General features: G+C 43.2%; 1 protein-coding gene across 21 annotated transcripts in view; it reads left to right on the forward strand.

Annotated features, from left to right (window-relative positions):
- The window catches only part of PHLDB2 (pleckstrin homology like domain family B member 2), a 207,479-nt gene that overhangs the window by 95,214 nt on the left and 98,719 nt on the right, over window positions 1-13,546 (forward strand). For 19 of the 21 annotated variants that reach the window (XM_074363206.1, XM_074363207.1, XM_074363178.1 and 16 more), the window contains exon 2: window positions 3,330-3,444. In XM_074363206.1, coding sequence (XP_074219307.1) covers window positions 3,378-3,444 — 67 coding nt within the window. In that variant the 5' untranslated portion in view covers window positions 3,330-3,377. Of the gene's footprint in view, window positions 1-3,329; window positions 3,445-11,476; window positions 12,239-12,439; window positions 12,594-13,546 lie in introns of those variants that run through there. The other 2 variants (XM_074363192.1, XM_074363191.1) reach the window with 2 other exon arrangements.

Here is a 13,546-nt window from a genome sequence, read left to right on the forward strand (position 1 = left end):
GCCTGCTACATGGTGAGGACTAATTTAGGTCTATCTGCAGTTAATAGGTGAGGAAAGCTGGCGGAGAGCAGCAAGATCTCAAAACCTGAGAGAACCAGCTCCAGAGGGGCGTGGGTGTGTGCTCTGTCTCCATTATCTACGAGATGAGATTGGCTTTTGTTCCTTTCTGCTCACCCATAACCTCTCCAAACAGAGGAGTAGGGAGAGAAGCATTATCTCTGGGTAGAGCTCTTGGCTACTTTATCTCTTAGTGTTCTGAAGCTTGGGAAGTCGCTCAGTACAGAGCAGTGGTCATGCTTCTAGGACTCCTGAGTGTGGAGGAGGTAAAGAGAGTGCTAATTTATTGATGCACTTATTTTGCGACTCTTTATTAGCATTGCAGAGATGAAAGGCTGCTACACTCAAAGAATGGTAGACACAGACTTATGGGGATGCTGGCATAAAGACACTGGCATTTGTGCTGAACCTAGAAAGATGAAGTCAAATAGAAAGGCAAAATTTGTGAGAGACAACAGAGTACGGGTATTAAGAAACAGGCTCCAGACTGACAAAGATGAGGGGCTACATTTTGTGTCTGTCTCTTTCTCACTGTTGACCCTGAACAAGTTCTTTACGTTTTCCGAGCTTTAATTGTGTTGTCTGTAAAATGAGGGAAGTATACCTAATATGTGTGGATTTGTGGTGAAGATGAAAGGAGATAATGCAGGTGAATCACTTAGCACAGTGCCTGGCGTGTGAATCCTCAGAGATAATGACAGTTATTATTAATATCTGGTCTTCAGCAGTGTTCTTCAGTTTTTGCCTCTGTCAGTAATCCTTTCCTCAGACCTCAAATTTCTGTTTTTTTAAAATGGCTTACTGAAGTAAAATTCCCATAGCATACAAGTCATCCATTTAAAGTGTAAAATTCATTTTTTAAAAATATATTCACAGAGTTGCCCACAATCGACTTTTAGGACATTTTCATCAACTCCCAAAAGAAGCCCCATAACCATCAGTGGTCCCTCCCTGTCCCTCCTCCACCATGTCCCCCACAAACAGCTCCAGACAACCACCAAGCTACTCTGTCTCTACCGACTTGCCTATTCTGGACATTTCCTATAAATAGAATCATATAATATGTGCTCCTTTGTGACTGGCTTCTCTCACTGAACATAACGTTTTCAAGGTTCATCTATGTCAGAGTGTATATCGGTTCTTCATTCCTTTTTATAGCCAAATAATATTCCATGGTATAGATATACCACATTTTATTTATCCATTGACCAGTTAAAGGACAGACATCTGAGTTATTTCCACTTTTTGGCTGTTATGAATAATGATGTTATGAACATTGTATTCAAGTTATATGTGAACATATGTTTTCCTTTCTTTGGGGTAAATAGCTGTATGTGGAATTGCTGAGTCTTATCGCTGCTCTGTGTTTAACCTTTTGACGAACTGAGAGATTGTTTTCCAAAGTGGCATTTTACATGCCGATATGCTCCGTTATCTGTCTTTTTCATAGTCATCCCAGTGGGTCTGAACTGGTGTCAGATTGTGGCATTTACGTGCTTTTCCTTAATGATTAATGATGTCAGCATCTTTTCGTGTGCTTATTGGCCATGTGTGTATTTTCTTTGGAAAAAAATTCTACTCAGATCTGTGACCATTTTGAATTTTAAGAGTTCTTTTATATTTTAGATACAAGTCCCTTATCAGATATATGATTTGCAAATATTTTCTCCCATTCTGTGGATTGTCTTTTCTCTTTCTGGGTATTATTTGCAGCATGAAAGTTTTTCAAGTTTTGAAGTCTATATTTCAGCATTTATCTCCTACAAAAATATTCAGAGTGGTAGACTTCCCATGGAGAGTTGGCCTTCTACTTCATTGGCAGAAGTGAGACCGTCAGTATGTAAAATGAGGAATGCTTAAACTCTTCCTGCCACACAGCTCTTGATCTACGTGGGCGTCCATCCTCTTCTCCTTTCCTCCACCCGGCTTCTTAAGACGAGGAGGACGTCTTCTGGTCAAGGCCAGGCCTCAGCTGGGTTCTTGACCTCATCCTCTCTCTCTTCTCCCAGAAACTTGCTCCATCACTTAATCCCCTCTCTCCTAGATCTTTACTGTCTCCCTCTCTATCTTCCCTCAGCCTATAAACCAGCTTGGCTCATGATCTCTACCCTGCACTTCACTTGAATGATCTGCAGATATCCTCCAACTCAATATGTTCAAAATCAAATTCCCCTCCTCACTCCAAATCTGCTCCACTTCCAGTATTTCCATTCTTATCTAATGGTGCCATCATCCACCACTTATCCAGATTCATACCATACTCTCCCCTGCACCCACCTCCCAGTACCAGTAAATCATCCTGACCTGATGACCTTTACCTCCCATATATATCACAGCCTGAATCTTGCTATCTTAAACAAATGTGCTAGTTTAGTTTCTTAACATCTTTCCCTTGAAGTACTGTGTAGACCTCTAATTGGTCTTTCTGCCTCCAATTCTGCCACCATTAAAATCCATCCTCCCTAATACACTAAGAACCATGTAAACAAACTCTGATTTTTTTTAGCATTTGACTAGGAGATGGGGGTTGTTATCTTATGAGGTAATGTACATTACTGGTTATGTGATTTTGATAACTCTCTTATTCTTCCTGAGCCTCAGGCTTCTCATCTGTAAAGTGGGAATGATAATACTTAGTCTAAGAGTCACTGTGAAAATCAAATGAGAAATATTTGGTAAAATAGGTACACAACAAATGGGAGCCCTAATATGATGGTGGGACCATACCATCCCCTGAGGCACCATGAAGTCTGCAGAGAAAACTGAACAGATGAGAGCTGTGGGAGGCCTGACTTAAAGTCAGGAGCTCCTTGGGGAGCTCTTAAAAACAAGGACACTGGTTTCTGTTCCTATAATGTGAGATTTTATAAAATGAAAAGAGGTAACAAAGGCATAATGTCTAACAAGGTGACTAGTAAACAATTAACATGGGATGAAAATAGAAAACAAGCAATAATAAACCTCAAGCAGAAACAACTATGCTGAAAAACTGATTCTTCTCTTGGTCTGAATATTGCCCATTGCTTGTTTGCCATCATCATTTTTTTAAAAACCTTAATTATTCTAGCCAAAAGTATGCTTTTGGTGGTGGTGGTTGGTGGTGATGGTGTTTAAGTTTTGTCATTCTAAAGGATATTCAGCGGTGGGAATTCAACAAATTCAATAGCAGTTAGTATTCTCCAGACGTCAGCTCTGTTGACCTTCAGTTTTCAGAGGTCACCTCAGCTTCCAGCTTCCCACTCATGGTACCTCTCTTTTCTTGCTGAGCACAGGCTGACATCAATCCAAGTTTCTCCTTTGAGACTCATCAGAAGACCCTGATGGAGGAGGATAATGCCCATAAAGAGGAGACTCAGGAGGATGGAGTCGGTGATGGACAACATGTTGGTGAGAACCCTCCTGGTGTGCACTTCATTCTCAGGGGTATTCAGTAAATATTTATGAGTACCTACTCTCTGCCGTGCATATTGGGAATGACTTGGCAGTTCCCAGCACAAACCCAGGAATCCAGCAAACACCAGGAAGATACCCCAAGGCTGTCAATCCTAGCCTGGAGCTTTGGTCACATGCTTATTTACCCCACTGAAGACATGCTGAGGTTTTGTTTGGACCAGATACTGAATGACAGGCAGGCCAAAGCAGCTGGTGTGGAGAGGTCTTTTCCAGTGACTTATCAGTCACACAAAAGTCAAAGCCCATATAAAAAGGAGTGGAATGGGATGCAGAGAGAAAGGTACAAAGTTTTAGGTGCTCTAGAAGAGCAGCTGACCCTGCTGTCTCCCTTCTCAGAAGGACGAGACACGAACCCAACTGCTTTTTATTCACAGGGCTCGTGGTACTGGATGGAATCTTTGTAATGTGGTCTCCAGAATTCCAAACAAAATAAATGGATTCATAAAATGTATATTCTCCTTATTAATTTTTATTATGTGTCAGATGATCTAGTTATCAGGGGGCAGGGGCGGTGCTCGGGGATTTGCTGGGGACCTGGTTCAGTCAACCTCATTTATATTAGCTGCACTGTGAAGTCCTCTTCTATTAAGGGATTTCAAGCTAGATTTAATTTTCCACTTACTTATTGTGCTAAGTTTTATGCACAGGAGTTAAAATAGAAAGCTCCTGTGTTAGTGAAGTTTCTCCAGAGAAGCAGAACCAATAGGAGATGTAAATGTAAATATATACATAAAAGAGTGAGAAAAGGGGGGAGAGAGAGAGAGATTTTAAAGAATTGTCTCACATGGTGGGTGCTGGCAGGTCTGAAATCTGTAGAGCAGGCCCACAGGCTGGAAATTCAGGTAAGAGTTAATTCTGCAGGCTTGAATCCTGATTCCAGGGGAGAGCAGGCTGGAAACTGAGACAGTGTTTCCACGTTGCGGTCTTGAGGAGAATTCCTTCTTTGGGAAACCTCAATCTTCTGCTCTTAAAGTCTCAACTGTTGGATGATACCCGTCACGTCATGAAGGGTAGTTTGTTTTACTCAAGGTCTACTGATTTGAATGTAAATCATATCTAAAAACATACCTTTACAGCAGCATCTAGCCTAGTGTTTGACTGAACAGCTGACCATCATAGCTTAGCCAAGTTGACACAAAATTAACCATCACAGGCTTCTTTCCTGAAGGAGTTTAAATTTTGAGCAGAGGTAGAAGATAAAACAGAAGAGTTGCAATGCAATAACATGAAGTACCTTAGCATCTAGGTACTTCCAAGATCAGGGAGGGAGTTGGGAAAAGCTTTCTGGGATGAATGACCCCTTGAACTGACTATTGCTGGTTATGTGGAAAGAAGTGAATGAATATGACATGGGAATAACTGCAGGTTGTTTATTGTGTTTGAAACTTCCCCTCCTTGCAGGGAGAAGGTGGAGGGAACCATAGGCTACTAGCTGGGGAAATAATCTGGAATAACCAGATGACTTACTTTTCATTCATTTATTTAATGCTAAACCAAAGATTTTGGATTTATTTTATCCTAATGCCTTGGAAGAGTCACTGAAGAATTCTTAAGCATTGAAGTGATGAAATTAGATTTTCAGTTCTCAAGACCAATTTATGTAATTATTCAACAAATATTTATGGTGTCTGTCATTTATGAAGTACTGTGGGAGGCATAGGGCGTACAGTGATGAACAGCATAAAAGGGTCCCTGATCTCACAAAGCTTAGAATTATAGCAGTGGGGGAGTTGAGGGATTGAGAAATAAAAAAATAAACAAAATAAAATAATTACAAATTTTAATTAGTGCTATTGAGAACAGAGGCTTGATTTAGAAGCTTATAATTCCAATGTCTGCCTACTCCTGTCCCACCCGCCATCACATCCATGCCCTAAGTGCAGGCTTCAAATACTGAGTAATCCCTCAGCAATTGCCCCATACCGCTCCCCTCCTTCCTTGTACTGAAGGTGGGGGCAGTTGTAATGGAAAACAAGGGATTGATATTTCCAATAGGATCAAAGCATTTAGCTATTTACGAGGTCATAGGGAATTTAACATGAATGCTAATAGCCCATGAGAGAGAAAATTTTCTTTTGAAGACTAATTACCAGTGAATTATTCATTGGAAGTAACATTGCCCTCCACCCATATGGATCCTTAAAAATTGCCTGGAATTTTCCACCTAGTCACTTTGATTACCTTTGGGAGCCATATAGGATGCAGGACAGAACTAGGCTGTGTGACAGGAAAGCAATAAACCACATCAGGGCTTGTCTCGATAACATTACCTATCAGTGCCCAACAGACTAGAGGAATGAAAAGCTATTAGGCGATTTCCCTCTACCAGCACTCAGTTGTTGGGGTCCTCAGACCTTGTCTGGGGTTTTGGGAGAGGAACCAAAGGGAGAGCCACAGAAAGGCCTACCAGCAGGCGTGGGATAGGAGGAAGGAAATGCACCCTTTAATCATATCCATATTTGCCTTCTGGACTAGCAAATTCATTTCAATACCTGTAACTTTCTTCACTACCTGTAACTTTCTTCTTGGGAATTGTTGGGTTGAAAAGCTTTTTATAAAGCTAACTTTTAATATTAACATTAAAGGTATAGTGTATCCATCTACCCATGTTAAAGTTTTGGAGAGTCTATGACAGTCTGATAAATACAATACTTATCCCTTGGGAATCATCATTTTGAGATGAACAATAAGAGAAAGACCTTATGAACAGAGCTTCTTTTTGTTCCCATTTGAGAAACACAGTAAATGTCCTTTGCTTGTCTTCTTTAGACGTGTCTGTAACTCACAGAAACGCCTAGTTCTTGTGAATAGCCAGACATTCAAATGAGTCTAAAAGAACTGTCCTGGTCATAGCATCACTATCTGCACCTTAGAAACAAATGCTCAAACAACAGTTTAGAACTTTTTGAGCACCGACGTTAAATCTCTAGTCAGAGCTGGGTGCTGTATGGTAATGTTTTATTAGCTCTCTTAACAACAACCCTGAGAAAAATTATCCCCATAATGTGAAACATTAAAAAAGGTCAAGCAAGTAGCCTTAAGTCCCTGGTGACACAGCCGGTTCATTGGAATATTAAGTCACTGAATTTCCAGTTCAACACTTGACCTAATAGCCAAAACCTATCTGTTTCATACTTACTTCTGTGAAAATCAGGATCTGTAACTATGGGGTCATCCTGAGATGGAAAAACAGATGGCAGGCAGCAGTGGGCAGAGAGATTCAGTATCTCAACTGCGTCCTTAGTGAAAATTCAATTGAGCAGACTTGTCTTGGATTGATAGCTTTGTTTAACATGTTAGGAAACAGAATTGGACCCCTTTATTGGAATCTTTAAATTTTGTGGCTGGAGCTCATCTTTCTCTTTCATCCTAGCTGTATATAATCAGTTTCCACTTCCCATAAAGCTGCTGGCTTTTCCTGTATTTCTCAGGCAAGGAGGAGCCAGTGCAAGTTTAGAGCAAGGAAATGACATAATTAAAATGGTATTAGACATGAAATCTAAAATTCGAGGCCCCATCTCTCCCTTCCTCATCTGGCCCCAGCTCCCTCGATCGTATCTCCGGAGCCTCCCTCCACGTACTGTGGGTTCAGGCAGGCCACATTACTCACTGCTTCCCAACCTGCCCCTGGCTTTTTTCATGCTGTCTCCTCTGCTTCAAGGCCTTCCTTTCAATATGAAGGCCACACACGATGTCTTCCCTGGTGGACCCATCAGGCGGAGATACTCTCTCTCTGAACTCATTTCTATCATTCCCTTTATTTTTTAATTACATTATCATGTTACAGTTATGTGCTTGGCAGTAAATTCCTTATACATGGACACACAAATGTCTTATTTTTAATCTCCACTTCCCACCCATCTGGGCATACAGTGAAGTCTGTATATATCTGACACATCAATTCAAACATCCCTGAGAACCATGGCTCCAAAATAAATACACAAATACATAAATAAACTAGTAATATATTATACTAAGGGTGAATTTGAATTCAAGGTATGGGATAACGAAAGTCAGATGAAAGGAAAATTAAAGAGGAGCAGCAGAGAAGAGAAACTGAGTTCCCTGCAGTATCAAGGATTACCACGGATAGAGCACTGTTTTTTTCTCTGGTGAGCAGATAAGCCACAAAGAAAACTCTTTGTTTTAGGTCTGCCATGCAGGAAAAGTAGACCAATTCAGGTTCCTCGAGTGATTAGAAAAGTAAACCAGATAAACACAGCAGGGTAAGTTAATCTAAGGGGACGCGCACACACACACACACCCAGTATCCTTTTCCTGCTTGATTCCAATATAAACTCACAGAAAAAAACATGGGGGCACAACAGAAAGAAACTCTTTGATGCAGAAATTAATCAGACGTTCCAAATGTATTGAAATTTTTCTCATAATTAGACAACCAATCTCACAAAAGTTTGAACATAAAGCAGCATATGGGAATAAATTTCCACTTTAATTTTAGTTAATTTTCTAGTGTTAATTTGAAGAGCTAGTGTGTTACTTATACTTAATGTATATGAGAACATAGAGTAAAATCCAAGTATCCAATAAGGTTATTGGAATAAGAACACATTGAAGACATTAAAAAAAAGAGTAAGGAGCAAAATCTTTTTAGTACGATAAATCTAATAACATAATTTATAATAGTACAATCAAGTTGTACTACTATACATTAATTGCACTACTGTATATTTTAAATTGTAATTTATAATAGCACAATAATTTAATAAAAAAATTGACACTGTGTTTCCTTAAACCCAGGATGCAAAGGGAAACTTTGGTTTATACAGTTCTCCTTAACAATGATTGCAAATCTAATGTGAAAATAAATGAAGGTATCTTTTCTAAGAAATGAAAGTACATTGATATTTTTGAGACAGAAATTTCATCTTAGTATTAAATTCTAAAAGGAAGGAGTTTATGAAGTGGAACTCAACTTCTAGAAGGCAGTACAACTCAATGGTTGATGTCATTGACAACAGTTCCACAGAAGGGCAAGTGTGGTTGGAAACAGCTCTTTTGATGAAGACATTATACAAAGTGAAATAAGCCAGATGCAGAAAGAAAGGAAAAAAAAAAAAAAAAAAAAAAAAAACCCTGCATGATCTCACTAACATGTGGAACTTAAAAAAAGTGGATTACATAGATGCTGACGCTGAGTGTGAAAAAGTGGTTTTCAGGGGCAGGGAGATAGGGGAAATGGGGAGATGCAGTTAAAGGATAAATAAATGTGACCGCAGGATGACTAATGTTAATACTGTGTTGAATACTGGAAATTTGATAAGAGATCAGATTTCAGGTGTTCTCATTATATACACAAAAAAGATCACTATGTGAGAAGATATGTTAATTAGCTTACCTGTGGCAATCATTTCACTATGTTTACGTTCATCAAATATTCATGTTGTACACCTTAAATATATACCACTTGCACTGAAAAAGAAAAGAATTTTTTAAAAAAGAAACTACACTTTTGAGTAATCCTTGGGTGCTATCTATCTTCTGTGAAAAGAATGCCTACATTATCACATTAATTAATACAAATATGAGTTGGGTGTTATCAGTCCCATTTCTCAGAATAGAAATTTGTCAATGAAGGTAAACAGCACACTCAAATTACTTGACTGGTAAAGGGGCTGAGTCAGTGTTTAAACCCAGGTCTCCATGACTCTAAAATCAATGATCTTTTTCATTGCACTCCACAAATAAACATTTCTTGATTCTTTATCTAGGCATAATATTAAAGATAACTATAGTACAAACAGTTGTTTCACAAATTGGAGGGGGGTTGATTTGCATTTCTCTGATAATTCACAATATTGAGCATTTTTTCATGTGCCTATTGGCTATTTGCATGTCTTCATTAGAGAATTGCTTGTTTAGGTCCTCTGACCATTTTTGGATTACGTTGTTGTTGTTTTGTTGTTGTTGCTGTTGTTGTTGCTGTTGTAAAGCTGTATGAGTGAAAAACATTCATTCTTGAGCACCAACTACAAGCCAGGCATCTTTCTAGGAGTACTGGGGATAAATCACTGTAGAGAGCTGACAAAAGTCCCTGCCTGCATAGAACTTACATTATAGTGAGGAGAGTCTATCACATAATAAACATAATAAAAATACATTTTTAATATGATAGGTGGTGATAATTCTGTCAAAAAAAAAAGAAGAAGAAGAAGAAGAAGAAAGCTCACTGGTGTGGGGAATGCATTTTTAATTTTAAATCGTGTGATCAGGGCAGGCCTGAGGAACATGGTGACATTTGAGCAGCATCTTGAAGGAAGTGAGGGAGCCAACCTTGCAGATAACTAAGGGTGGGGGAGGAATTCCTGGCAGAAAGGACACCGAGCTTAAAGGGCCTGAGATGGGAGCACATTCATCTAGGAATCTGGTCCAGGAATACTGAGGAAGCCATTGTGGAAGTGAGGCTAAGTGAGGGAAGTTGGGGAAGCAGGAGCTGAGGTCAAAGAATGATAGATCACATATTGTCCTTCTGGGCCATTCCACAGCTTTTAGCTTGAGCTCTGATTGAAATGAAGATCATTACAGGGTTTTGAGCAGAGGAGGGATATGAGTTGTCTCCATATTTAAAAAGGATCCCTTTGGCTGTGTGTTGAGAACTGCCTGCATGGGGGCAAAAGTAGAAATAGGGTGAGGATAAAGTCAAGACATGAGGGTAAATTAGGTGGTAATAACAGTGGAGGTGGTAAGCAGTTGAATTTTGGATTTATTTTGAAAGTAGAGCTGAAAATTATTTTTTCTGATGGATTGGATTTGAAAGGTGAGAGAAACAGAAAAGTCAAGGATGACACCAAGGTTTTTGGCCTGATGTGAGGAAGACTTCAGTTGGCAAAGGGAGATGGAGGGAGGAATTTCAGGATTTCAGTGTCAGAAATGTTACCTAGGAGAAGTCCCTAAGTGGGCAGTAGACTGGAGCAAGCAGTTAAAGGGAAGATGGTCAGGCTGGAGGCAAAATTTGGGAGTCATTACTGCATAGGTAGTCTTTAGCGCCATGAGACAGGATGAGGTCACCAAGGGAGTGTGTGTAGATAGAGAAGAGGTCCAAAGTCTGAACTCTGGGGACTCCACTGCTCAGATGCTGGGAGAAGGGAAGGGAGCAGCAAAGGGGACTGAAAAGGAGCAAGCAATGGAGTAGGAAAAACAACAACAATAAAAAAAAACAAAACCATGAAAACGCTGTGGAAGTCCAGCTAAAATCGTTTCCAGGAGGAGAAAGAGTTCATTTCTGCTGATGGTTCAAGTGAGATGAGCTCTGAGAAAACTTCTAATCTAGTAGTTTGATCTTGACAGAAGTTCTAGGGGACAGAGCAGAAGCAAAAGCCTGTTTGGAATAAATGGGAAGAGAACACTTGGAGACAGCTTTTCTTAACAACTCTTTAAAGGAGTTTTGCTGTGGCTGAGCAGGAAAACAGGGCAAGTGGCTGGAGAGGGAAGTGGCTTCAAGAGAGAGTTTTTTGTTTTTAAGGTGGGAGAAAGGACATGATTTTATGGTGATGGGATGATTCAATAATTAGGGGGAAACTGATGAAGTGGGAGGTAAGAGAGAACTGCTGGAGTATTTAAGTGGTGTACTGATTCCTGTATGTTCCTGCGGAGAAGAGCCAGGACAGGAAAAAAAAAAACTTCTGTAAAACACCAAGCAGTTCATAGGTGAATCACTCCCTTAAATTAGAAGTCAGATTTTTACTTGTACAAAAGAAAAGTGCATTAAATAAGTGCAATTAATAAACAAATCACTATTTGTTGAGTGCCTACTGAGTGTCACTCATGGTATCAGGCACTTGGCATACATTATCTGGAAGCTTATTAACAATCCTGCAACATCAGTATCATTGTTACTACACAGTAGATGAAATTGTTCTTGGGAACTAAAACCACCTGCCCAAAGCCATACTTTGTCATTGCTGATCACAAGTTAGTTTGCATTTCATTGTGCTCTTTCTTGCAGTTTTGAGTTCCTCGAGGGCCATGACCTTCACCTTTGTAAGCCTAGAGTGTCGCTCAGGATTTGGCAGAGGGTCACACGCCCGCGTGCGGAGGGGCACTGAGGTCGCCCTGGGTCCAGTTGGTCGCCTTCCGCGAAAGCGGCCACCGTTCCATCTGCATGGTTTTCATTGGCTGCAGCAACTGATCAAAACACGTTGGAAATAAAAAAAAAAACTTTCAAGAGAAATAACTGAAAGGAAATCAGTAGAAGTTGGTTTAAAATCCTCAGCCGAGGCTGTTCTCCAACGATTTTGCATAACTGCTTTTCTGACGCATCAGGTACCTGCCCGCGGGCGAACTGTTGGGAGGCGGTGCGGTCACCTGGAGTTTCCCAGTAGAAACATCACCGTCGGGTGAGGAAATCGTCGCCTGAGGACGTGGACCCTCCCGCCCTCCTTCCAGCTCATTAAGAAAGCCTGCCACAAAAGTCTACTGCGCGGCTGGAAACGCGGCTGGGAGAAACTGGGTCCCGTAATGGGCCGACTGGCCAGGACCCCCCGGCAGCAGTAACAGCCCCAACTGCAAACTGCCCGGGAGCTTCACCGACTTCACGGCTCCGAGTCCCTCGGAGCCCGCCGCGGTGGTTACGAAGGGGGCCGGGGCACGGGACCGAGCCGCGCGGAGCCCACCACCGCGGCCCGAGGGGGACCGCACGCGGCGACTCGGCGCCCGGAGCGCGCCTCCCCTCCCCGGCCGCTGGGACCTGGCCGCGCGGACGCGCCAGGTGAGGAGGGGGCGGTGGGCGGCGCGGCAGAGGGGGCCGCGCCGGATCCGCACAGCCCAGCCGCTCCCCCGGGGCGCTGCCTCCCCCGCCGCCGAGTTGGTCGCCGCCCGTTTGCGCCGCGGAGGGTTGGGGGCGGAGAGGAGGCAGTGGCCGCCCGGGCCGGGAGGGGCGCGCTGACTGCACACCGCGAGTCCGGAGTCGCGGACGGCTGCGGCTGGAGCTGCGGCGGGGCAGGGGGCCGGGGGCCGGGGGCCGGAGGCCGGAGGGAGGGAGGGAGGGAGGGAGGCGGGGGCAAGGGCCAGGCGACGGGCGGCGGGGCGCGTGGAGAGCGGCGGCTCCGAGGAAAGATGAGGCGGTGAGTGGGTGCCGGGGCGCAGTTTCTTTGCTTCTCATGCAAGCTTGCAGGGACAAAAGCCAGGACTGGGATAGCAGAGCCTGGGCTGCGCTGCTTTGGGGGGCCCCGAACCCCCGGAATGGGTGGACCTCTGTTGAAAGATCCTGGGGAGGGCGTGTCGGGGTAGAAGAGAAGCTCACAGAACGATTCTAGGGAACAGGAGGGATTTGGGGGGACCGGAGGCAACTTTTGCCTGGAAGTCTGGAATTCCCAAGGAGAGAGAGATCGGGGTCTTCGGGATAGAGCTGCTTTGTCGCCGTGGGCGGAGGAAGAAGTTCGGTTGCTGGAGGGTGTGGGCGCGGAATTCAAGGACGACCCCCCCCCGCCCCAAATATCTAGCTAGCTGCGCTTCTGGTCCACTTTGTTTCAAGAGTGGGGCTCTCGAGTTTTGAACCGCCCAGAACCTGCATTCCAGTTTGGCTTGGATCCCCCTCAAATTTACGGCATGGCGGTCTCGGAACCCCAAGAGATAGCGGCTGGAAGTGGGGAATGTTCTGAACCCCCGTTTCACCCGCGCCCGGCACGGCTGAGGCGTAACTGAAACGTTTGCTGGTGCACTGAACAACTTAGTTCTAGCAGTCATCACTTATTAAAGCGCCGAGGACCTGGCTAACTCCCGCCACTGCCAGGAAATTAAAAAGCTGACCGGCTGTCCCTTCCAGGGTTGGGGTTTCCTGTTTGAAAGAGCTTCGAAAGTCGAACCTGCGCCCCATCTACTTTTCTTATGTAAAAGAGGGAACTGCGCCCGCAGCCTTTTATGTTGGTAGACATGCCCTGGGCTGGAAATCCTCTCGCCTGGCCCTGCCCTCATCCCTAGAAGTCTTCCTTCTGCTGCTCTGAAGTAGCTCTCAGGAGTTCTAGAATGCGCAGCTAGTCACAGCCAGACGCTGCTGGGAGTGGAACTCGGAGATGAG

The sequence above is a fragment of the Camelus bactrianus genome, chromosome 1 (assembly GCF_048773025.1).
Source record: "Camelus bactrianus isolate YW-2024 breed Bactrian camel chromosome 1, ASM4877302v1, whole genome shotgun sequence".
Classification (NCBI taxonomy): Eukaryota; Metazoa; Chordata; class Mammalia; order Artiodactyla; family Camelidae; genus Camelus; species Camelus bactrianus.